The following is a 26,387-nucleotide window of genomic DNA, read 5'->3' on the forward strand; positions in this document are numbered from 1 at the left end:
TGGTGGCAGCATCATGCTATGGGGGTGTTTTTCAGCGGCTGGACAGAGACTGGTCAGGGTTGATGGAAAGCTGAATGGAGAAAAATACGCAATGTGATGTTCTTAATGAAAACCTAGTCCAGAGTGCTCTGGACCTTAGACTGGGTCGAAGCTTCACCTTCCAACAAGACCATGACTCTCAGTGCACAGTCAGGACAACACAAGAGTGGCTTAGGGACAACTCTGTGAATGTCCTTGAGTGGCCCAGCCAGAGCCCTGACTTCAACCCAATTGAAAATGGCTGTCCACAGACAGTCCCCATCCAACCTGAGAGGATCTGAAGAGAATAGCAGAAAATCCCCAAATCCAGGAGTGTAAACCTTGTGGCATCATACCCAAGAAAACTGGAGGCTGTAATCGCTCTCAAAGGTGCTTCAACTCAAGGGGTCTGAATACTTATGTCAATGCAAGATTTTAGTTTTGCCTTTACAATAAATTAGTAAAAACATTTAGTTTTCACTTTCTAATCATGGTTTATCGAGTGCAGAATGATGGGGGAAAAGCCTAAATTAAGGCCCCATTCACATGACCGTATTTTTGCTCCGCAGTTTTTGCGGATCCGATGCGGACTCATTCATTTTAATGGGGTCTCATATAAAAAGTGCAGACAGCAAACCGTGCACTGTCAGCATCCGTATGTCCCTTCTGCAGTCCGACAAAAAAGATAAAAGATGCCCTATTCGTGTGATACGTTTTGCGGACTGCAAAATACACACGGTCGTGGGAAAGCGCCCCAAGAAGTAGGGATGAATAAATGAAAGGTGCCTGGGACCCTACTGAGCATGTCAGGCCACCACTGACTGCAGAAGAAGGTGGACGAGATTTTTAGCCAAACTAGATACAGTAGGGGGCGCTACTTTCACATCTCCATTTAGGATATCCGCCTGCCTTATCCAATGCAAATGCTGGCTGTCTGCCCCAAAAAAAAGTTGCATGCACTTATTTTTGTCCGGCCGAAACCTTGCATTTATGCCGGAAAGCGGTGGGATCACCGCCGGACCTCATTGCAATCAATGGGGATCCGGCAGTGAAGTGGAGGATCCAGCAGGCTTCTCTGTGCCGGAACAGCCTCCTAGTTCTCCTAAAGGAAATGTGAATGAGACCTAACAATAATTTTAGTGCATGTATATTGCAATAATACTATTCATTACATGGTGATACTTTTCGTGGGATAACCCCTTTAAGAAATCGGTTAGCGGTAACATCCTGCAATATGAGCTCATGAAACAGATCATTAAGTGTAAGGCAGGAATAGAACAAAGTCGATAAACAGGGTTATTTTTAACAATGCTCCTTTAAGTAGATTTACCTATCCTCTCTCATTAGCTCAGAGACGCGATCAGGAATTAGTAAGTGAAAACCGAAAACGGCTTCACTACTTATGCAAAATGGGGATTATTATGCATCATCACGGAAGGTCCGAACAGAACCATCAGCTTTCCTGTGGTGGGCTTTAAACGGACGACCGGGATTATCCATAAACAGCAGGTGAATGATTTATTGCTACAGTCAGAAATACTTGGCGAGCGGCAGGAATGCTGAAGACAATTGAATGTGGCTGCAGTATTTTATATCCACGGATGACCTTCCACAGATCCAGGGCTCATGCACGCAGCTATAATACAGATCCAGGCAGTATGGACTCCCTGACTGCCATGTGCTCATATTGCGTGCCTCTCGTGTTATACACAGGCACATACAGAACTTTTTCATCGTATGGATTTATAATGAATCCATGAAAACGACAAATTGTGGTATGTTCCAAAGCATTATGTAGGTATTTTTACGGAAGTATTGCATATCTAAGAGAGTGCATTATATCATAGCACACACACAGCGACTATGGGTCATTAAGGGTACATTCACACGTCCGTTGTTTCTTTCCTGATCTGTTCCGTTTTTTGCGGAACAGATCTGGACCCATTCATTTTCAATGGGTCCTGAAAAAAAAATCAGACATTGTGCTGTCCGTTTTTTTTCAGGACCCATTGAAAATGAATGGGTCTAGATCTGGTCCAGATCTGTTCCGCAAAAAAACGGAACAGATCAGGAAAGAAACAACGGACATGTGAATGAACCCTAAAGGGGTTTTCAACTGACGACGACCCATCATCAGTATTTGATTGGTGGGGGTCTGACATGGGACCCCCGCCAGGCACCAATGCTCCTGTGAGCGCCACGGCCTTCTCTGTGCTCACCAAGCACAGCGCCGTACATTGTATAGCAGCTGTGCTTGGTATCCCAGTGAAGTGAAAGGGGCTGAGCTGCGCCTAGGCCATGTGACTGACGAACGTGACATCACATGATCTAGGCAAAGCCGCTAGAAGGTCGTGGCACTACTGAAAGCACCGCTGTCTTTTCAAACTGCCGATCGGTGGGGGTCCCAGGTGCTGGACCTCCACCGATCAGATACTGAAGAGGTCATCAGTAAGAAAAATATCTGAAAGATCTTTAAATGCAATTAAATCTGGTGCAACTTTATACCAACATCTTTTTTTAAAGATGAAGTATGTACAAATATACTTACTACTTGTAGAAGACATGCGGCTGTAGTCTGACCTGCAATGCAAACACAGGACATGGTCAGAATGCTGTAAACTCATTGGGGCTCATTCACAAGTGTTAGCTTTTGGAGGAAATGCCCTAATGTAATGCTTATAAATGACACATATGCCCGTGTAGCAGGGCCGCATATACCACTGGTGCAGAGGCCCTATAGGCAAGGGGGGCCCATGCCCCGTTAAAAAAAAAGGTCACTAGGGTTACCTGAAATTATTCATGCATTACTTGAAGGATAGACTAGAATGATAACAGGGAACAGGGAGCACCATGATGAGACGCTCACTCTTGCAAAATCAACTATTAACACAAAGGGCCCATCTACTCTTTTTGCAAAGGACTCTCTACTGTCTATGTGCACCCCTGGTGTGTATGTTTAACCACCTCCCAACCGCCTAACGCAGATATGCGTCCGGGATGTGGTTGCTTTACTCCTCCTGGACGCATATACGCGTCATCTCGCGAGACGCGAGATTTCCTGTGAACGCGCGCTCACAGGCGCGCGCGCTCACAGGAATGGAAGGTAAGCGAGTGGATCTCCAGCCTGCCAGCGGCGATCGCTCGCTGGCAGGCTGGAGATCTGAATTTTTTAACCCCTAACAGGTATATTAGACGCTGTTTTCATAACAGAGTCTAATATACCTCCTACCTGGTCCTCTGGTGGTCCCTTTTGTTAGGATCGACCACCAGAGGACACAGGTAGGTCAGTAAAGTCGCACCAAACACTACACTACACCCCCCCCCCCCGTCACTTATTAACCCTTTATGAACCCCTGATCACCCCATATAAACTCCCTGATCACCCCCCTGTCATTGATCACCCCCCTGTCAGGCTCCGTTCAGACGTCCGTATGATTTTTACGGATCCACGGATACATGGATCGGATCCGCAAAACGCATACAGACGTCTGAATGGAGCCTTACAGGGGGGTGATCAATGACAGGCGGGTGATCACCCATATACACTCCCTGATCACCCCCTGTCATTGATCACCCCCCTGTCATTGATCACCCCCCTGTAAGGCTCCATTCAGACGTCCGCATGATTTTTACGGATCCATGGATCGGATCCGCAAAACACATGCGGACGTCTGAATGGAGCCTTACAGGGGGGTGATCAATGACAGGCGGGTGATCACCCATATACACTCCCTGATCACCCCCTGTCATTGATAACCCCCCTGTAAGGCTCCATTCAGACGTCCGCATGTGTTTTGTGGATCCGATCCATGTATCCGTAAAAATCATGCGGACATCTGAATGGAGCCTTACAGGGGGGGTGATCAGTGATAGGGGGGTGATCACCCTGATCACCCCCTGTCATTGATCACCCCCCTGTAAGGCTCCATTCAGACGTCCGCATGTGTTTTGTGGATCCGATCCATGGATCCGTAAAAATCATGCGGATGTCTGAATGGAGCCTTACAGGGGGGGTGATCAGTGACAGGGGGGTGATCACCCTGATCACCCCCTGTCATTGATAACCCCCCTGTAAGGCTCCATTCAGACGTCCGCATGTGTTTTGTGGATCCGATCCATGTATCCATGGATCCGTAAAAATCATGCGGACATCTGAATGGAGCCTTACAGGGGGGGTGATCAGTGACAGGGGGGTGATCAGGGAGTCTATATGGGTGATCATCCCCCTGTCATTGATCACCCCCCTGTCATTGATCACCCCCCTGTAAGGCTCCATTCAGACGTCCGCATGTGTTTTGCGGATCCGATCCATGGATCCGTAAAAATTATACGGACGTCTGAATGGAGCCTTACCAGGGGGGTGATCAATGACAGGGGGGTGATCAGGGAGTCTATATGGGTGATCACCCCCTGTCATTGATCACCCCCCTGTCATTGATCACCCCCCCTGTAAGGCTCCATTCAGACATTTTTTTGGCCCAAGTTAGCGGAAATTTTTTGTTTGTTTTTTCTTACTAAGTCTCATATTCCACTAACTTGTGTCAAAAAATAAAATCTCACATGAACTCACCATACCCCTCACGGAATCCAAATGCGTAAACATTTTTAGACATTTATATTCCAGACTTCTTCTCACGCTTTAGGGCCCCTAAAAAGCCAGGGCAGTATAAATACCCCACATGTGACCCCATTTCGGAAAGAAGACACCCCAAGGTATTCCGTGAGGGGCATATTGAGTCCATGAAAGATTGAATTTTTTGTCCTAAGTTAGCGGAAAGTGAGACTTTGTGAGAAAAAAACAAAAAAAAAAAATCAATATCCGCTAACTTATGCAAAAAAAAAAAAAATTCTAGGAACTCGCCAGGCCCCTCATTGAATACCTTGGGGTGTCTTCTTTCCAAAGTGGGGTCACATGTGGGGTATTTATACTGCCCTGGCTTTTTAGGGGCCCGAAAGTGTGAGAAGAAGTCTGGGATCCAAATGTCTAAAAATGCCCTCCTAAAAGGAATTTGGGCCCCTTTGCGCATCTAGGCTGCAAAAAAGTGTCACACATCTGGTATCGCCGTACTCAGGAGAAGTTGGGCAATGTGTTTTGGGGTGTCATTTTACATATACCCATGCTGGGTGAGAAAAATATCTTGGTCAAATGCCAACTTTGTATAAAAAAAATGGGAAAAGTTATCTTTTGCCAAGATATTTCTCTCACCCAGCATGGTTATATGTAAAATGGCACCCCAAAACACATTGCCCAACTTCTCCTGAGTACGGCGATACCACATGTGTGACACTTTTTTGCAGCCAAGGTGCACCTTTCGGATTTCACAGGCCATTTTTTACAGATTTTGATTGCAAGGTACTTCTTACACATTTGGGCCCCTAAATTGCCAGGGCAGTATAACTAGGGGGATAACAAGTGACAAGTGACCCCATTTTGGAAAGAAGACACCCCAAGGTATTCCGTGAGGGGCACGGCGAGTTCCTAGAATTTTTTATTTTTTGTCACAAGTTAGCGGAAAATGATGATTTTTCTTTTTTTTTCTTTTTTCCTTACAAAGTCTCATATTCCACTAACTTGCGACAAAAAATAAAAAAATTCTAGGAACTCGCCGTGCCCCTCACGGAATACCTTGGGGTGTCTTCTTTCCAAAATTGGGTCATTTGTGGCGTAGTTATACTGCCCTGGCAATTTAGGGGCCCAAATGTGTGAGAAGAACTTTGCAATCGAAATGTGTAAAAAATGACCAGTGAAATCCGAAAGGTGCACTTTGGAATATGTGCCCCTTTGCCCACCTTGGCTGCAAAAAAGTGTCACACATGTGGTATCGCCGTAAAAAAAGTCAAAATGTCAGCAGCAATAAAATACCACCCAATGAAAGCTCTATTAGTGAGAAGAAAAGGAGGTAAAATTCATTTGGGTGGTAAGTTGCATGACCGAGCGATAAACGGTGAAAGTAGTGTAGTGCCGAAGTGTAAAAAGTGCTCTGGTCATGAAGGGGGTTTCAGCTAGCAGGGCTGAAGTGGTTAAAGGGGTTTTCTGGGATTTTACTACTGATGACCGATCCTCTGGATCTCGAATTGCGCAGGGGTGCACTATGTTTAGCCAAATTATAGCATAGCTGGTCCCAGCAATACCAATGCTGTTTATAAAGTAAGCTCTACAAGTGAAGCAGAGAAATGTGGGGTGGGGGTGGCATATTGACATGTATGCATAGTAGTACTGTTAGGACAAGAAGTAGATTGGACAATTGGAACATGGGGTAAATAAAGATTTAGAGGCTTTTCTTTAAGGCATGGCAAAACCCAGACCATAGCGCGTTCACATCACCGTTATGCATTCCGTTATTGTTGTCCATTAGAACATGGTTATAACAGAAAATAACAGAATCCATAAGACGGAAATCAAAACGGAAGCCTTTAGAGGCATTCCGTTTTGGGCCATCATAATAGAAGTCTATGGGCAACGTGGGGATTCGCTCTGGTAGATAGGGTAAGCGGGCGCAGTACAGAGGCAAAATACAAGATTTTAACTCAAAACGTCAGTGTTTATTCACACTTGAGACAATTGCACACAACAGCACGTAACTTTGCAGTCTTGGTGTTAATTCACACACAATGGAAAGTTCATATAGCACAAGTCACCTTGCTGGCAGTTCTCCCTCCAGTAGTCCACAGCAGGCTTTAGGGGGCCTGTTTACCAAGCGTGCGGCTCTCAGCCCGGCACAAAGCCTCAAATCCCAAAAACAGACATCTCTGCTGAGCCCAGCTGCCTATTTAAGGACAGCCAGGTGCTGCCAAAACCCGGACCGGCAGTTAAACTCTGGTTCGATATTTGACCTCACCTGGCTGGAAACCAGCCCAGCCGCAGTGATGGCCAGTTCGCATTGTTCGCCCGTGAACACATGCGGGCTGCCATCTAAACTCACAAGTCCAGCGAGGCACAGGTAAGCCGTTACCTGTGCCGTGAGCCGGTCTGAAACAAATGCGGTCAGCGGAAGCAGGCAGTTCCGAGAACAGCCCGGTGAAGGCCCCCGGCGGCTGTTCTCGGAACTGCCTACTCCCGGTGCCTGCATTTGTTTCAGACCGGCTCGCGGCGCAGGCACAGGTAAGGGCTTTCCTGTGCCTCACCGGACTTGTGCGTTAAGATGGCAGCCCGCATGTGTTCACAGGCGAACAATGCGAACTGGCCATCACTGCCCAGCCGCACATGCTGGGAGGAAAGTACCTGCCTTGCCAGACACAACCCCTCACTGTGTCACAGCAAGCATAACGGATCCGTCTGGTTTCTGTTATGCAGGATGGAAAAAAAGTCCTGTCGAAAGGTGGAAACCAGACGGATCCATTATGCTTGCCCATAGACTTCTACTATGACGTATCAAAATTTCCGTCTTATGGACTACGTTATTTTCCGTTATAACGGACAACAAAAATGGAATTCATAACGGCGATGTGAACCCGGCCTTAGTTGTGAGGTCTAATGTCTCTGTGCCAGCGAGTTTTACGTGAGGCCATTTGACCTCCCTGGACTGTGCGTGACGGGTAGAAACAGGTGGGGGGGGGGGGACATATAAACTTGCACACAGTGCCTTGGTGAGAATGAAACCCATCATCAAGTACTTTAAGGAGGTGGTGTTAACCACTATATGACCCTGCCTGCCACCCAAAAAGTCATTATCATTACCCCTTTTCAAACCCACAAAACCTGCCAGTCTCCGGGGGCGGTTTATAAATCTCTCTTTGTGCAGAAAGCAACCCTAGATACAGAATATCTAGCTTTTGTCGTTGAAACCGGACCAGCGAGCTTTAATGTATTCAGAGCCAGACCTGCGGAGCAATAATCCGGGTTTTGTACTTTTCACAGAACAATGGCACTTCCCTCTCAATGGTTTAGTCAGGTACTTTTATATAGACAATATATATTTTTTTTTTAAGTGCCATTGAAAGTTTAACTAAAACTAAAGGGACCTTGATGCTGAACTGCTGTGTTTGTATAAAGGAAAGGCCTGAAGCGCGTTGCGAGTTCACGCTGTGTTCTCACTCAATCATGCTTATAAAACAACACTGGAGCATGGAAGACGTTCAAATACTAAGGAGCAGCATATCACCTATACTGTATATGGAGTGAAGTGTGCCAAACCTATTAAAAGATCCACGCCTCAATAAATGTGGCACATCCTGGACTTTCCCAAATTCTGGAAGTAAACTCCATAGCAGGAAGTAAATGCCTGCTATGAGCAGATGTAAATTCGCCCCCTTTTTTTCAAGTTTTGGAGACATGTAAAACATTTTTGGGAAAATTTTGCGCTTGGCGAATAGTAAACCCATTGCTGTAAAACACTGTGGGCTACCTGCACACGTTGCAATTTACATGTGTTTTTTCTGCGCGCATTCTCGTGTGGAAGAACCGCAGTGTAACAGAATACCAGCAAAGTATATGAGATTGGATAAATATCATATACACTTTGCCTTTTTTTCGTGAGGATTTTGAAATCCGAAGCATGTCAGTTCTTCGTGGGGATTTCACCCGTTTCAATGCAAGGGGGAGATCTGCATCAAAACGCGCCAAGTAACAAATGCAGCTTCCGTATGGAAACACACAGAAATCCGCACTAAAGAACGTGTGTTTTAAAACCTGCACCCATTTGCAGGTACTCAAAGGGCCTATTCACACTGAAAACGCCTCCAAACAGCCTCCTATTCATTTTAATGAGAAGCAGCATGGGAAGAAGCAAAAAAACATGCTGTACGCTCTAATCATCCAGTGCAAAAAACGTGAGCAGAAATACAGATTTGCATTGAAGTATAGACCCCCCAAAAAACATGCCTCAAAACCGTGTAAAAAAAAACACAAAACATCTTTCAGATCTGTGTAGATGCCGCTTGGACTTTAAAAGCGTGTTTTCTAAATCCATTGTGTAAACGAATTCAGATTTTTTTGGGTTTCAGCAATGTATACTAAGCTGAACAGCCATTCCGGGCAGTTACAAACACAGACAGGATGTATAAAAAGGCTCTTCAGGCCACGTTCCACGTTGGTGGACTTGTTGAGACAGATCCGCAACTAATTACAGTTCACTGTAATTGAGCTGAGTTTTTAAAACCCTAAAAGCATGCTTCAGAAAAAAGTCTGTTACAGACTGAACTTTCTTCAGGTACAAATGACTTGTGGCAGTCGCTGATGGCGCTCACGCTGTCCGGACATAAAAACTATATTTATTCAGAATTGCTATGAATAAGGGCAGTTTCCATGTCTGAAACGCGTAAGCACTGTAACACGTTATATGAATAAAGCTCAGAAACATTTTAATTTATGCTGGACCATCACGTTTTTCTATTGGACACATTTGGAGGTGAGGCCCTTGCATTTTTGATCTTTGGAGCAGAAACCTGGTGAGCGGACAACCAGTTTTTTTTTTGTATATTGCCATTACAGACCAGTAGTCTCTGCTCTTGGGCCCTCATGGCGCTTCCTCCTGTTCTGCGCTCGCTTTCCGGATCTGTTAGACTTATGCATTGAAATACCGGATACGTCTTTCCGGTATCATCCGGAATAACGGATACGGTATTAAATATTTTCAAAGCTAGAAAGAACTGCGCATGCGCAGACCGGAAAACCGGATCCGGCAATTTCCGGAACACTTGGTACCGGATCCAGCATTAATACATTTCAATGGAAATTAATGGCAGTAAGTGCGGTAGTGTTCTGGGATTTTGTCCGGAAAAAAATACTGCAGCGTGCTGCAGTATTTTGTCCGGTCAAATACCGTAGAAGGGACGGAACAGAAGACATCCTGATGGATACTGAACGGATTGCTTTCCATTCAGAATGCATTAGGACAAAACTGATGCGTTTTTTTCTGTTATTGAGACCCTTTACCGGATTTAAATACCGGAAAAGAATAAAGCTAGTGTCAAAGTATCCTTAGCTTGGTAACAGACATTCGCCCACATTTGTTAAAGGGAACCTGTCACTGGGATTTTGGCCATAGAGCTGGGGACATGGGCTGCTAGATGGCCGCTAGCACATCCGCAATACCCAGTCCCCATAGCTCTGTGTGCTTTTATTGTGTATAAAAACTCATTTGATACATATGCAAAGTAACCTGAGATGAGTCAGAGCTTGAAAATATGACTCTTCTCTGGTCACACAAGTAAGATATGACTCTTTTATGTTAATTTGCATATGTATCAAATCGGTTTATTTACACAATAAAAGCACACAGAGCTATGGGGACTGGGTATTGCGGATGTGCTAGCGGCGATCTAGCAACCCATGTCCTCAGCTCTATACCCAAAATCCTGGTGACTGGTTCCCTTTAATAACAGTGTATTCTGTGCCAATGAAAAGATAATAGTTTGCAAGAATGTCACCTAATTTATTATAAAGGTGCCTGTATGTTGGAGCTGTGTGTCTGGATCCTTTAATGTCTTCTACAATCAACATTACATTTGCTCATTTTTATTATTTATTTTTTTAACCTCAGCCTTTGATAAATGAGGCTTAGGCTACTTTCACACTAGCGGCAGGACGGATCCAACAGGCTGTTTACCCTGTCAGATCCGTCCTGCCACCGCTCCGTCCCCATTGACTATAATGGGGATGGGGGCGGAGCTCCGGCGCAGCACGGCAGTTCGCGGTGAGAGGCCGCCGGACTAAAAAGTTGGACATGCAGTACTTTTAGAATGGCGGCCTTTCGCCGTGCACTGCCGTAGCTCCGCCCCCGTCCCCTTTATAGTCAATGGGGATGGAGCGGCGGTCTGGTTGCACGGCGATATAGCAGCAGGATGGATCCGACAGGGTGAACAGCCTGTCGGATCCATCCTGCCGCTAGTGTGAAAGTACCCTTAAAGGTAACTTATTGTTTTGGAGGAAGGAGACATATGACATTTTGCAACTACTCGGGAGGTGAACACCGATATGAGCCGGACCAAACAACTGGCCCACAAGGGTTCATGGCTGCAGTTTTTAAGGATTGTTCAGACCCATTCATTTTTATGGGTCTGAAAAAAAAAAAAAATTTGGACAGCACACAGATGTGTTGAACATGCCCTAAATGGACAAGAATAGCCAGTTCTAGTAGAAAAATATGGCATGCATTCGGCCGGTATCAGTCTTTTGCAGATCCATGGTTTGCGGACAGCAGAATGGAGACTGGCATGTGCATGAGGCCTAAGACTAGCGTATCTCACGACAGTCACGTGAAGGAAGTAAATGGTGTGGTCTGTGCGTTTGGTTCAGACACCAAAATGTAAGAGCTTTAATCATCCCAGTTGCAGGCTGCAGTAAAAAACGTCCGTATCCTTCGGAACTTTTTCGGCAACGTTTCATTTTGTCACCGATAAAATGCCAATAATATGCACCTAACAGTGCCTTTCTTTTTCACACCATACCTTGATGCGGTTTGCTTAATATCAGGAACGCTGGACACGTCATGCCATGATGAGTTTAACAGGTGTTTTTTTTCCCCTTTTTCTGACTTACTGGTTGTGTGGTCCTTTGCTGCACCACGATATAAACATACAGCACTGGTCAGACACATACACATAAATGTATACATACAAGTAAAGTTATCTTTTGCTGTCCAAAATAAAAGGAAGAAAAAAACTGCCATCTGAGACAATAAGCAGCGCCTTCTGTGTCTGAGCAGAATGAGATCACCCGTGAGTCCATAATAAATCTACCATGTGTTTCCCTACAAGCTCTGTGCGCAGCGGCCAGAGATGTAGACTAATTGGCTTATTTGTTCTTTGCCGTCGCCAGTCTTAGAGCATTCGCTCACTATTATTCGGATACTATTTTGGTCCGGTAATCTGCCTTTGGGTTTCACCGGCTGAAGACATGTGGCAGCTTGAGAAGTGTTTTCTAATGAAAGCGGACTAAGGGGCTCCGCATTTAAATGAAGCATTGTCGCCAGATAATGGCTGGATTAAAAATGGCAGTTCACAGGAGATGAATGAAGTAGTGTCCGACGAAAACAGCGACGTGCTTCTCGGGCCGAGAGCGGTCTGCTGAGATGTAAATACCGGACACGTAAAAAAAAAAATCTGTCTATTACATATTGGTGCAAATGGTCTCAAACCAGCTAGAAATCATTTAACCCCTGTGTACCACTGTGGTCCATCCATACGTGCATATTACGTCGGAGAAGTGAGAGCTCTTTATGTCCACTCCTCCATTAATTAGCACCAGATGGCTGGGAGGCCAATGCCTCAATAATAGCTTCAAATAACATGTGTTCAGAACAAAGAGCAGATCTGCGCGGTGTGAAATTAGGGAAAGTCCTCTACTGGCTTGAAAAGTCGCTCGGGAGTGAAATAATATTGTGCACGGGCTAGGAGACGTCCTCTGGAAACTAGTTATCCAATTAGTGTGTAAATCAGGTAAAGAAGTAAATCGCACATCTCTTCCCGCGATGACGTCATATGTACAGAGGTTCCAAGTCAAAACGTGCTGCCAAGTAATTTAAAGAGAAATCGCCACTAGGACAGGCTGCTCTAATCACCTAAATATAAGAGGCCATTTTTTTATGATCCCCTATGCCAGAATCTGGTGTTTAAAAGTCACAATCTCCCAATTTGACACTTTTTGAAAGCAACTGCACCTAAAATGTAGGCACATGCAGTGTTTGTATGAGCGGGGAGTGGCGGGGCACGGCTATTGGCTCTTACATCCCTTTACTGGCGTAAATGACGGCGCTATCTACTCCTGGTACCAGCTGAAATCTGGGCCTCTTCATAAATTAAGCGTATTCTCCAGCAGTGCGAGGGATATCAAAGACCGGTGTAAAACGTTGGTCTTTGATAAATGGACCCCATTAAATGGGTTTTCTAGTAATAATAATTTTTCAGCAAGTGCCTGGAGCCTGGGCCCCTGAAACAGATTTATACTGCTCCACCCTGCCCTGGTCCTCCTCGCTGCCCCCATTTTCTCAATCTCCCAGTCCTCACACTGTTTACATCTTGCCAGCCATGGTCTTAGTCGCATGTACCTCTCCAGCCAATGACTGGCTTTAGCAGTGATGTGGCCACAAGGAGCAAGTCACTGCTGAAGCCAGTCATTGGCTGGAGGTACATGTGACTAGGACCATGGCCGGCAAGATGTAAACAGTGTGGGGACCGGAAGACGGAGAAAGCAGAGGCAGCGAGGAGGACCAGGGCAGGGTGGAGCAGGTCAGTATGGATCTTTTGATTCAGGGGGCAAGCTGCAGGTAGTTGCTAAAAAATAATTATTACCCGAAAATGCCTTTAAGTGTACAAAAAAAGTTAGTATTTCCTCCTCTCTGTTCTAATTTTGTGTTATAATGCAATTTAAAGACGTACCATAAGAAGTATTTATCATGTCTCCACAGGACCCCCAGTGATCGAAAGAACAGAGGATCCTCGAGTACCTTGTCTGAGAGGAGCAGTAGTGCACAGGCCAGTCTGACGCTCCATTCACTTCTGTGTGATTGACGGACAGGGGAGCCTTCATTCTCAGGATCGCTGGGGTTCCTAGTGAATGGACCTCCAGTGATCTAACACTTATCACCTTTCCTGTGGATTCATACAGCTAGGTGAAGAGGAGCTATATAACTCTATACAGGCCACTAGAAGAATTCTATTATCTGACACTATGTGTGTGGGGGGTAATACATGGTGCCGTTCCTGGGACCACACAAACCTTCTCAATCTTTTTTACATTCTTTGCTGGTTCTATTTGCTCTGGTGTTAAGCAGCTTTGGTTTTTGTTTTCATATTTTTTACGCACAAGTTCCTAAGGATTCCCATTTTCAGATCATAGAAGTTAATGGGTTGAATTTAAAAAACGCATGATCCGAATCTGCAGAGTTAACATGCACGTATTCCATTTATTTATCATCCATATTTCTACAACGCTACAAAAACAGGATACAAGTGGAGGATAACGCCAGGACCTGGGGATTTTACTTTGTATAGTACGTATGTTTGAGAACTTATTTATTTTATTATTACACGTCATACAGTGGTAGTGTCCATCCCCTTTTACAACTGTGAATAGACTGGTAATGTTTGTCTTCCATCAAAGAGAATGGACCCTGCTGTTCCTCAGTGTAGATGACAGTGTTTACATGCAGAGCCCAGGGCTCTCCAGCTGCTGGGAATTTGCTGGTATGCTGGGACTTGCAGTGCCATAGGAGCCAAACAACGAGCACTCATACAAGTCTTTTATACGATATGACCTAGGGTACAGCTGCAGTTGGGACATGGTTTTAATCAGTTAATATGACCCCCTTGTAGCCTACATGGCCACATCCCAACAGCACCATAGCTGCACTGTGTGCTATCAGCCAGTCCCATGTCAATGAAAGAGCCGAAAGCTAATTTCACACAAGTGAGTTTTCTGTCCAGATGCCTTCAGTTTTGCAAACGCAAAGCATCTGGGCCGAATCATTTACCATTCATTTCTAGGGGTCTGAGTACATGGGTCATTTTTCACGCATCATCTTTGCATTCAGGGAAAATTGTAGTATGTTCTATACGGTACGTTTTTCATGTGGCTGTCTCCATAGAAGTGACTGGGGCTGCAAGATGACTACTAGGAGATGTTGAGTGTTATTCTTCAGGTTTTGTTCATGAGGGTGAAAAATAGATGCAAAATGGATACAATCTGGACAGAATAATATATATTTTTTAAACAACCATGGCTACTTTCACACTTGCGTTCGGGGTTCCGCTTGTGAGTTCTGTTTGAAGGCTCTCACAAGCGGCCCCGAACGGATCCGTACGGCCCTAATGCATTCTGAATGGATAAGGATCCGCTCAGAATTCATCAGTATGGCTCCGTTTGTCCTCCGCTCCGCTCAGCAGGCGGACACCCGAACGCAGCTTGCAGCGTTCGGGTGTCCGCCTGGCCGTGCGGAGGCAAATGGATCCGTCCAGAATGTAAGTCAATGGGGACGGATCCGTTTGAAGTTGACACAAAATCATGCAATTTCAAACGGATCCGTCCCCCATTGACTTTCAATGTAAAGTCTGGACGGATCCGTCTGACTAACTTTCTGTGCAGACACCAGACGGATCCGCTCCGAACACAAGTGTGAACGTAGCCTAACTCAGTTGCAGACAAAACTGATTGAACTGAATTGTTTTTCACTGAACAGACCCTGACACAATCCTTATCGCTCATGTGAAAGAGGCCTAAGGATGGTTTCAAACAGCGGTAGTACAGCCCCATTACGGCTTCCGTATTACAGCTGCAAAAAACTGTGCCCCCACTTCAATCACCACAGAACACCACATTCTGTTCAGCAGCACTCTAGGGGGTCTAGGTGTTACAGCTGGATGCTTAGGGGGTCATTTATTAGGACCGGTGTTTTAGACGCCGATCTCAATAAGTCCTTTAGCTGACGGTGGAAAGCTGCAGTTATGTAGAGGCGCCGGCCTCTACATAACTTCGGCGTATCCAGCGCCAGTCGAAATGTAAGCCAATTTGCTGGCCACGTCCATTTTTTTTAGACCTGGCGTGAGTGGGGAAAAGTCACAGATTGTGGCGCAAGTAAACTTTGCACCGCAATCTGCGCCAAAAATACACCTAATATAGGTGAATTTCTGATCGTAAATGACCCCCTTAGGGTCCATTCACACGTCCGTTGTTTCTTTCCTGATCTGTTCCGTTTTTTGCTGAACAGATCTGGACCAGATCTGGACCCATTCATTTTCAATAGGTCCTGTAAAAAAATCTGACATTGTGCTGTCTGTTTTTTTTCAGGACCCATTGAAAATGAATGGGTCCAGAACTGGTCCAGATCTGTTCCGCAAAAAACGGAACAGATCAGGAAACAAACAACGGACGTGTGAATGGATCCTTAGGGTCCATATTATGATTGCCAGCAAGCAGTCAAAATGTGCTTATGTCAAGACACCATCTCTGCAGTATGAGGTATGGAATGGCAGGGGACCAAGCATCCTCAAAACTGGAATAGCATGGAATTTGTGAGGAGAGTATACCTTTTTTATTTATTCTCACCCTGCTAAGACATTTAAAATATTTTTGGGCCGAAACCCCCCAAAAATTTACAGGATTTTTACATGTATAGTAGGGCTGCAGTAAACGATTATTTTAGCAATAGAGTATTCTACCGATTATTTATACGATTAATCAAGTACTCTGATAAGAAAAAATGAATTAAATAGACTGTTTTCCTTCATAAGAAAACTCATCAGACCCCCCCTGCCATTTGCCCTGACTGGTCAGGGTTGGGGAAAGCTGAATGGAGCGGCTACAGAGATGTTCTTAATAAAAACCTGATCCTGAGTGCTCTGGACCTCAGACTGGGTTAAAGCTTCACCTTCCAACAAGACAATTACTTTCAGTGCACAGCCAGGATGACACGAGAGTGGCTTAGGGACAACCCTGTGAATGTCCCCTAGTGGCCCAGCCAGAGCCCTGACTTCAACCCAACTTTAAAATGGCTGTCCACAGACAGTCCCCATCCAACCTGACAGAGCTCGACAGGATCTACAGAGAAGAAAGGCAGAAAATCCCCAAATCCAGGTGCAAAACCTTGCGGCATCATACCCAAGAAGACTGGAGGTGAATACTTATGGCAATGCAAGATTTACATTTTTCCTTTTCAATAAATTAGCAAAAAAAAAATTGTGCAGAATGATGGGGAAAACTTGATTTTTATTTTAGCAAGGCAAAATGTGAAAAAAGTGAAAGGGTCTGAAGACTTTCCGAATGCATCGTATCCGCTATCAATAGGATAAGGGATAGCTATTTGTACGTGGGGTGTAGGTGGAGCATGCTCGCTGCTGCTCCGTTAATCTCTAGGGGTGTTCAGGAGATAGTACAGTTCTCGACTATTTCATGGCTTAACCCCTCGGGACATCAGAAGAAAAATGATCAAGACAGAAATCGATATATAGCGGTGAGGGTTGCTACTTTTTTCTTGATTTCTTCTTTACCTTCTGTCCTTTTAAAACAAAGCAGAACCCAGCGTTCAGTCCTGAGCACACTGCCAGACTTGTGCTATCACATCTGTCCTGGGGGGAGAGCACATTATCACTCTTCACAATCCCTGTCATGGGAATCCCCAAACACTGTCATCAGCAAGCAGGGTGGTCCTGTTTATTCGCTATACCTACTGACTAGTTGACTAGGAGTGCGACTGTGGACGCTGGTGGGAGCTGCCATCAATCACTGATGCTCTGCGGCCCCTCACCAGCAACATTTCACCTCAATAAATAAGCAATCCACTAAGTAGTACTTATGGCCGTCTTTCAACCAGACAACAGCGATGTCTGTCACTAATAGTAAGACCCTCACACCCCCAGGCTGTATACAAGAAGAACAGTCAGCTGTAGTCACTCTTAACAACCGGTTCTGGGGATTGTCGGAGGAACGTGCCTTCTCAGTTCCCACAGAGACATCACACTCTGACTTTTCGATAGGTGGCCATGTTCTCATTATGACAGTCTAGTGGGCTAAGACATGAACATCCGAAATGGTACGTTATGTGTACCAGGTGTTATGGTGACTACTGAAGAAACTGTATGTCATTGAAACATGCCAGAAGAGGACAATAGTGGGGCACATGAGCTAAGCTTCCTGTTGTCACCACTAGGGGGCCTAATTTTACTGATCAACATTAATAGGCAGCAAGGCCTACATCAAGAGAAGGCCAACCTAAGGAGATGGTGGGCTCACTGGTCCAGGGCAATCTGCAGAAACACGTTCCTTGGTCGTCAAGTTGAGGGTGGCATAGACAGAGATGGATAAATAGGCAGCCTGCCGGATCAGCTTTGTGGCGAGTGTGAAAGTAGTTATTTTTTCTTTCACTGGTTTGTAATCTGTGGCTCTTCAGCTGGGAGTTGTAGTTTCACTAGATGTGGGGAACCATAGTATGCAGACCACTATTCGATAGGGTATAACTATAGGCCACAATGAAGTCATGATGCAACCCCCTATTAATATCAAGAGAAAGAGATCTGGTAAAAAAAATATGGCTGACTATTTCATTTAGTCCCATATATACACATTATATCTATCTATCTATCTGTGGGGATTCGCTCTGGTAGTTAGCATAAGCGGGCGCAGCACAGAGGCAAAATACAAGTTCGTAATTTAAACTTCAGTGTTTATTCACACATGATGCCAAAAACAAATCAGCTATTACAGCCATGCTAAGTACCAAGGTGTCAAACAGCAACTGCTGCTGACACATAAAAACCGGCTCTTACTCCACCGAGGCCAGGAACCACAGTGACACGTACCTATCAGCCACGAGGATTCCTTGTACCTTCTTATATAACCTACTTACACACTCGGCAACCCTTAAAGGGGTTCAGGATTTTAATATTGATGACCTTTTCTCAGGATAGCTCATCAAAATCAGATCGGCGGGGTACGACATCTGGCACCCCTGGTTGAAGAGAAGGTCGCTTTCTGTGTGAGCACAGATTTCCCTTCATCGCTGCAATGTCAATGGTGAGCAGGTGTAATTACAAAAAGCCGTCCCATTCATTTCAACAGGACAGCTCTGTAGTATACACTTGAATAAGAAGGAGCTGTCTAGGAGACTTCCGGGAGGTGGCACAGCGTAATGGCCGAATGTTAATGGAGCTCCGGATCCACCACTCAGTTGAGGCTGTCCTGTGCTCTCCCCTTTGGGCACCAAGGGCGACTATTGTCCGGATAAGGACAGGACAAGGGGGAAATACATCTTGCTCGGCTCTCCTGCTTCCCCGGAGGCCCCAGAGACCATCTCCACTGCTGCAGCCTGCGCCGACCCGCCCACCATTGCCTCGTGGCGCCGCGATCCCCAGCAGCTAATTACAGCGCATACCGCTCAGCGCTGCAGCACCATCACAACCTCAAGCAGCACTCCAGATGGCAACCCAAATAGTCGCCAATCCGCCTTAAAATATGCAAATGGAGACAAGACTTTTTAGCCTTGTTGCCATTTGCGACAGGGCTGCTGCACTGTAGCTGGATGTTGTGGCGGGGCATGGGAGCCATTAATTCCTTACCGCACCGCCGATCATCTACGCTACAGGCCTGAGGTCTATTTGGTAATGAAATCCCAGCGCAGGCAGGCCTAATGACATTATCATGCCCACCCGCACCATCCAGGCCCGTACCAGCAGCTAGTGAACACCAGCTAAAGGGCACAGGTGAGTATAAGATTATTTTTTTATTTTTTTTTAAGTGCCAACATTACTGGCCATAAGGGGGGCACTAAGGGGACATTACTGCCCATAAGGGGGGCACTAAGGGGACATTACTGGCCATAAGGGGCGCACTGGGGGGACATTACTGGCCATAAGGGGCGCACTGGGGGGACATTACCGGCCATAAGGAGGGCAGTGGGGGACATTAATGGCCGTAAGGGGGGCACTGGGGGGACATTACTGGCCATAAGGGGCGCACTGGGGGGACATTACCGGCCATAAGGAGGGCAGTGGGGGACATTAATGGCCGTAAGGGGGGCACTGGGAGACATTACTAGCCATAAGGGGGCACTAGAGGACAGTATGGAGGGAAATTACTACTGTGGAGCATATTTCTACTGTGGGGGGAGTAATTACTATGTGTGGGGAAATTACTATATGGGGGCAGTGTGGGAGAAAATTGCTATGTGAGGGCAGTGAGGGGGGAAGTTACTACTGTGTGGACAGTGTTTGTGGGGGGGGGGGATTACTATGTGAGTGTAGTGTGGGGGGGAATTAATCTAAGGTTTTATTATTATTACTGGGGGCACTCTAGGTGGCATTTATAATTGCTGCAGACACTATAGGGACATTACTTCTGGGGTCACTAATTTTTCAGCAGTATAGTACCTGGGTCACTGGGGAGCACAAAGGGCACAGTATTGGGAGTGGCAGCAAGATGACATTGTTGGGACATCAGGAGTGGGGTTTGATGGAAAAATTGATAAATCAAGTGTCTGTAACAAACTCTGTAGAGACGAGATGCGGCTGAAAGACTTTGCCATGGAGGTCTGGGTCAAATAGAGGAGAAGAGGAAAGAGAAGATCTACATGACAGGAGAGGTCCCTGGATGTAAGAGGTATGTGGTGCTGTATTCTACTATATGTAGTGCTGGCTCATTACTGTGACCTGCTCAAAGTTTTTTTAATTATAATTATATATATTTTCAATTTGGCAACTAAAAATTTAATTTGGCTCCTAAATTTTTCAGTTTAGGAGCCAATGGCTCCTGTTTATTTAATTTTAGTCTGGAGCACTGCCAAGGCTGCTGACTCCCTCCGGCTGCATCGCAAGACTGGGTGAGATCACAGAGGGCCTCAGGGGCATATAACTCCCTTTATTGATCGAATATAAATCGTGGCAGGCGCACCGCCATTTCCGCGCCCTTTTCTCCTGAACGCAGTGTAGGGGGGGCTGCTTCTTTTGCACAAGTGCTGCAGAGTGGGTCCTTGCTTCATATTCCCCGACTTATAACCACAGGCTGCTTATTGCCCACAACTTGCCGACATTATAAGAGCAGAACCTGCACCATTTCAGTTTTCAACGGGATCAGAGGGGGTTACATAAGGCCCCTCTATCTGTATATCTGGTTACAACAACCCTCATATTACTGAGCTATCTACTACAACTAAGCCTGCACCTCACTGCATTACCCGCTATTGGATCTTCATATTGTGGGACTACATCTGCTATAAGCTACCTATACTCGCCACCTCATTATTTCTCTTTAGGAACATTTGTTCGGTTCCTCATGTAACACAATTGTTAATGTGACCCCGCTGGTTTCTTTACATTGAAGCTTGACCTATACAGCAAAATATCCACTCTTTTGCTACCCCATGGATAAGTTGATGGGAAGGAGTGCTACTGCTGCTAAGGGATCCGGAACCCTGACTCGCAGACGTCCTGTCCAGTACATATGTCTACGGACGCTATTATGGATACTTCAAAGGCAACAGCTCAGGCTACCTCTGATCTATTGATGCCAACCATTGATACTAGACTGGCGGCCCTTCAATCATCATTGGACCTTATTGTCTCCCAAGAAACCCCTCATAACACCTGCATACCTGAAGTTGAGCAGAGAGTCTCTGATCTAGAGGATACGGTGCACACATGTCGTTAGCAACTGGAAGAAAAGGAGAAAATGCTCATCACTTTGCAAAACAAGGTGGACGACTAAGAAAATTGATCCCGGCATCTTATTGGAGTTCCTGAATCTGTTCGTCCCAATGAACTCCTCTGGTTCACCTCTGAATGGCTACCTCAGGAACTAAAGTTGGGGGACTCCTCATATAAAATACCGGTGGAACATCTTTCGGATCCTCAACTACCAGGATAAACTCAGAATCATGACCGCCTTTCGCCAAGCCTTTGCGGTCAACTACGAGAATTTAAAGCTTTTACTATTCCAAGACTTCTCTACAGTGGCGGAAAAACGTAGAGCCTTCAACCCTGTCTGTAAACTTCTACTGGACAGATCGATCCGATACAGCCTTCAATATCCCGCCACACTCCCGTCGATCTCCGCCCACCTCTCCTACTTGATGCGGGGGGTCACATATGACTTTTGGTGTAAAGTTACTACTTTGATTGTTTTGATTTATTAGCCTATTCTGAACTCCGGTCATGGAGTCTGCATTGCTGTATGTTCTGTTTTCATGATGCTGCTCTCACGGGCTGACGGGGTAGCATGGTGATACTTGTTAGTCATTGGTTGTTTACTTAAAGGGAAATCCCATGCGCACTACCTTGGGGGACCTCAAACTACTGGGGGAGGGGGGGGGGCTGCTTGCTGGGACAGGTTTTCTTCCCTCTCCTTTTCTTCAAATTTACCTCAATTTTGGCCTCCTACTGGTATCGGTTAAATGGCGAGCCTTAATACACCAGTAAAACATAGAAAAGTGTTAAACCATTTACATAAACTTAAATCACACATTGTATTTCTACAGAAAACCCACTGGATCAAAAGGGAACCACCCCCCTCCACGTAACAAAAGGTTCCTAACCTGTATTGAAGCTTCCTTTTCTAGGAAAATTAGTGGCGTAGCCATCTTCTTTAGCTCACTCTTCATACTTCGGCTAACACTTGAGCTCTTCCCGAAGAAGCATTTTTTTTGGGGTTAGCGCACGGGATTGGGGGGGGGGGGGGACATTTTCCCGATATTATTGTCTACCAATGTCTGTATTTCTCAGTATATATTGTCTTGATACTGGTTATGTTGTACCGTATTTGTTTGAAGTGAATGGGACAGCTTGTAATTATACATGCTTGCCGTTGCAATGTCGACGGTGAGCAGGTAAACCAGCTGATCGGTGGGGGTCCGATACCCGATGTAATATTGATGATCTATCCTGAGGATAGGTCAGCAATATTAAAATTCCAGAAAACCCCTTTAAATCTTATTATGTGCAAGAGTGGAAAGGTAAACTTGGTTGTAACTTCTTCGTCTCAGAGGTAAAGACCATGTGCGAGAATTCCCATGGTTTTTCTCCATGTATTGCAGTTCAGGAGAACTCATTTAACCTATTCTCTAGATCAGGCATGCTCAACCTGAGGCCCTCCAGCTTTTGTAAAACTACAACTCCCATGATGCCCTGCTGTAGGCTGATAGCTGTAAGCTGTCCAGGCATGCTGGGAGTTGTAGTTTTGCAACAGCTGGAGGGCCGCAGGTTGGGCATCATTGCTCCTAAAAAAAGCAAACATCTCTAGATCAGATACTTGCTGGAGACTTGGAGACCTAGGAGGTAGCTACACACACATCTGGCTAGACTGTCCGCTTATACGTCTTTTTTTGCAATCTATCACATTACAAATCCGATTGATTTGTGGCAGAACTCCGTCCCTACCACATAAAAACTATTCTACTTTGGCTCCCCTCCACATTACCTCCCCCCTCATTACCTGGCAAAGCTTCTGATCCCTCTGCACTGGAGGTCTACAGACCCCCCCCCCCCCCTCGATAGCTCAGTGGAAAGCGAAAGCTGATCAGCCTTTCCGTCTTGAGGGACACTAGACATTGTTTTTTGAAAACCTGGAACCCCTGGATAATTCATTGATATACGTATGTTTCTCTTTATATGCCTATCTGATATACTGTCCTCATATTCTGTTACTCGGCTCATTGATATCGTCTGCACGGTACATCGTTTATATCCTTGTCTAATAAAGATAGAATTGGGGGGGGGGGGGGGAAGACATACGGCCGATTACTTGACTGATCACGAAAGGATGCTCGGAAGTTGTTCTCACTAACCGTCCCTAAATTCACAAAGACGTCACTTATCATAAAGCCAAATACAAGACCATAAGATAGACATTTACAGAAGACTCATTCTGTACCAGGTCAGAACCATATGTGCCCATTTAACCATCGGCAGTGAGGTCCCTTGTGGAAACCGTATGTGCCCCTTTAACCATCGGCAGTGAGGTCCCTTGTGGGAAGCATATGTGCCCCTTTAACCATCCGCAGTGAGGTGCTGTGTGGAAACCATATGTGCCCCTTTAGCCATCCACAGTGAGGTCTCTTATGGGAACCATATTTGCCCCTTTAACCATCCACAGTGAGTTCCCTTATGGGAACCATATTTGCCCCTTTAACCATCCACAGTGAGGTCCCTTATGGGAACCATATTTGCCCCTTTAACCATCCACAGTGAGGTCCCTTATGGGAACCATATTTGCCCCTTTAACCATCCACAGGGAGGTCCCTTATGGGAACCATATTTGCCCCTTTAACCATCGTCAGTGAGGTCCCTTATGGGAACCAAATGTGCCCCTTTAACCATCGGCAGTGAGGTCCCTTGTGGGAAGCGTATGTGCCCCTTTAACTATTAGCAGTGAGGTCCCTTGTGGAAACCGTATGTGCCCCTTTAACCATCAGCAGTGAGGTCCCTTATGGGAACCATATGTGCCCCTTTAACCATCGGCAGTGAGGTCCCTTGTGGGAAGCGTATGTGCCCCTTTAACCATCGGCAGCGAGGTCCTTGGTCCAATTTTATACACCACTGAGCACCAGCCAGATCTGTGTGAGGAAGGCTCTGCAGGCCACCTGAGCTAACTACCACGCTGAGCTCCACGCCCCGGCCCCTGGGAGCAGCAGTAATGCCCTGCGGTTTCCTTAGTGACACTACGGATACCGGTGAAGAGGGATTAACATTGCTGAGTTATGTGAATCCGGAAGACTACATCACCCATCATAAACAATACAAGAGCTGTAATATAAACTACATCAGCCCTTCACTGACTACATTACACATCCCTCCAGCCAGGGGGTCCTACACGGCACTGGAATATAGCAATCCGGAGGGAACATCCCAGAGTGGTGCAGGCTAATACAGGGCCACATTCTTCTCTGCTGGCACACGGGGGCTGCAGCGGGCAGCACATGTCTCTGAGCATGACCAAACGTGACAGTGACTACTGGTGGCAGATAAGCAGCAGGAGAGCTGACCAAGAAGTCAGAAGATCGGCGCTCTGACACAGCACACTGCATGATGTACCCAGGAGAATACCGCATGCGAGACAGAAACACGGATCACGTGTCCACACGGAAACAAGGTCTCTGCAGAACATCATTCACACCTTGTATGCAGCATCTCAGATCTATCAGACCGCCGGCCCATAAACATACAACCTGGAGAGTATCAATGGAGCTGATCCCCGACATGTTTGCATCATCTTACATCCTGTATGTTATATGTAAGGCGCTGTCATCGCTTGTTCTGTCCGTAGGAACTCTGGGGGACATTTACTGAGACCGCTGTATTACCTGCTGGTCTCCCGCTGGCATCAGAAGCTCCCCAACTATTAAAAAGTACATGCCTCTGAACGTGGTACCCCTACCCCTGCCAGGGAGCTGCTGGAGACTTCTGCTATAATATATGGCGTAGAGTCTAATAAAAGCGCCAGGCGAGCTACAGCCACCCCTGCACCGCCCCCCTGTGCCCACCTTTTGGAAAAGTGGACAACCGCGGGGTGCGTCAAACTGCAAGTTTTTTACATCAGTTTTCCGGATATATTGATAGATTATGTTTACATACTGAAGACTTGTCAAGTCTATGTAATATCCATTATACTTATCTATCTGTCCATCCATCCATGGCTCTAGTGTATACACCTCCTCCCCCCACCATCCGTTTCCCATAGATATAAGCGGCAGGATGAAATGTTACAAACAACCAGTGGTGTGCACTGTGCAGTCCCATGTAAGCAGGAGGCAGCACCTGCCACATCCTGGTGTCTACCAGACCTCTCTCGCAGTCATGGCCATACATACAGGACACATGTAACATCTAATACATACATGTCATACTTGTGTAACTTTACATGTAGTCGTGTCTGACGCCTCAGTCTGATACATACAGTGTCACTTTGCATGCAGTCCCATGTAATGTATATATAATCTCACAGGCAGTCCCATGTAATGTATAGGCTATGTCACAGGCAGTCCCATGTAATGTATAGGCTATGTCACAGGCAGTCTCAAGTAATGTATAGGCTATGTCACAGGCAGTCCCAAGTAATGTATAGGCTATGTCACAGGCAGTCCCATGTAATGTATGTGAGATCAGTCATGCCTGATGCATATGGTTCTTGTTAGAGACATATGTAAATGTGATACATGTAACATGTCTAGAACTATGACACATGTGATTAGACAGGCATGTGTGGCTGACACCTGACTACATGGCTGGGCACAGTGTGGTGTCGGGGTGTCAGACAGCACGTACCCCCCGGTCTCCGCTCCCGAGTCCTCGCAGTCATCCTCTCCAGTCTTCTCCATGGCAGGGATCAGGAAGCCATGGCTCTCAGTGACGAGCCGCCGCCGTGTGCCTGCACTCAGACTCCAGTAACAGGACGCCCCCACCCCCGGCAGAGCCCCTGCATGGCCCGGCGCTCTCCTCCTCTCCTGCCCCGCGTCTCTCCGCCTTCTGACCTTCTCCTTTATTCTCCCTCCTGGTCTCTCCTTCTCCTGGATGAAGCCGCCCTTAGCAGCCCACAGCCCCGCCCCTCCCCATCCTTTGTATCAGCCAGTGAATGAGCTCGCCCGTCTCCATCCTCTGGCACCAGCGGCTGCTACCATTATATACCTAGCAGGGGGTGCTAGCTGTAACAGAGGTGTTTGTAAAGTGGGGCGGTGAAGTTCTGGGTAACTCCTGGGCTCCATCAATGAGCCACAGGACTATGGAGTTCCCCCGGGGGCTCCCGCCGCTCACTCACTGTAGGAATGGCTTTACCTCACCAGAGTTATTAACACTAAAGGTATCAAAAAGAACAGACTGTCTTAGTTGCCCATAGCAACCAATCAGATCTCAGCTTTTATTTCCTAAAGGGCACTGAAAAAATTAAAGCTGACTTCTGATTGGTTGCTACAGGCAACTAAGACAGTCTTACTGTTAGGCAAGTTTTGATAAATCTC

The 26,387-nt window shown here is 46.2% G+C and overlaps 1 protein-coding gene across 3 annotated transcripts in view; it reads right to left on the minus strand.

The window, feature by feature from the left end:
• FAM124A (family with sequence similarity 124 member A) overlaps positions 1 to 25,881 on the minus strand; it is a 68,245-nt gene extending 42,364 nt beyond the window's left edge. For 2 of the 3 annotated variants that reach the window (XM_044286488.1, XM_044286487.1), the window contains exons 1-2: positions 25,699 to 25,881; positions 2,567 to 2,598 (exon numbers count right to left, since the gene is read on the minus strand). In XM_044286488.1, the coding sequence (XP_044142423.1) occupies positions 2,567 to 2,598; positions 25,699 to 25,751 (85 nt within the window). In that variant the 5' untranslated portion in view covers positions 25,752 to 25,881. The remainder of the gene's footprint in view (positions 1 to 2,566; positions 2,599 to 25,698) is intronic. The other variant, XM_044286489.1, reaches the window with a different exon arrangement.
• Positions 25,882 to 26,387: the final 506 nt, after the last annotated feature.

The sequence above is a fragment of the Bufo gargarizans genome, chromosome 3 (assembly GCF_014858855.1).
Source record: "Bufo gargarizans isolate SCDJY-AF-19 chromosome 3, ASM1485885v1, whole genome shotgun sequence".
Lineage (NCBI taxonomy): Eukaryota > Metazoa > Chordata > Amphibia > Anura > Bufonidae > Bufo > Bufo gargarizans.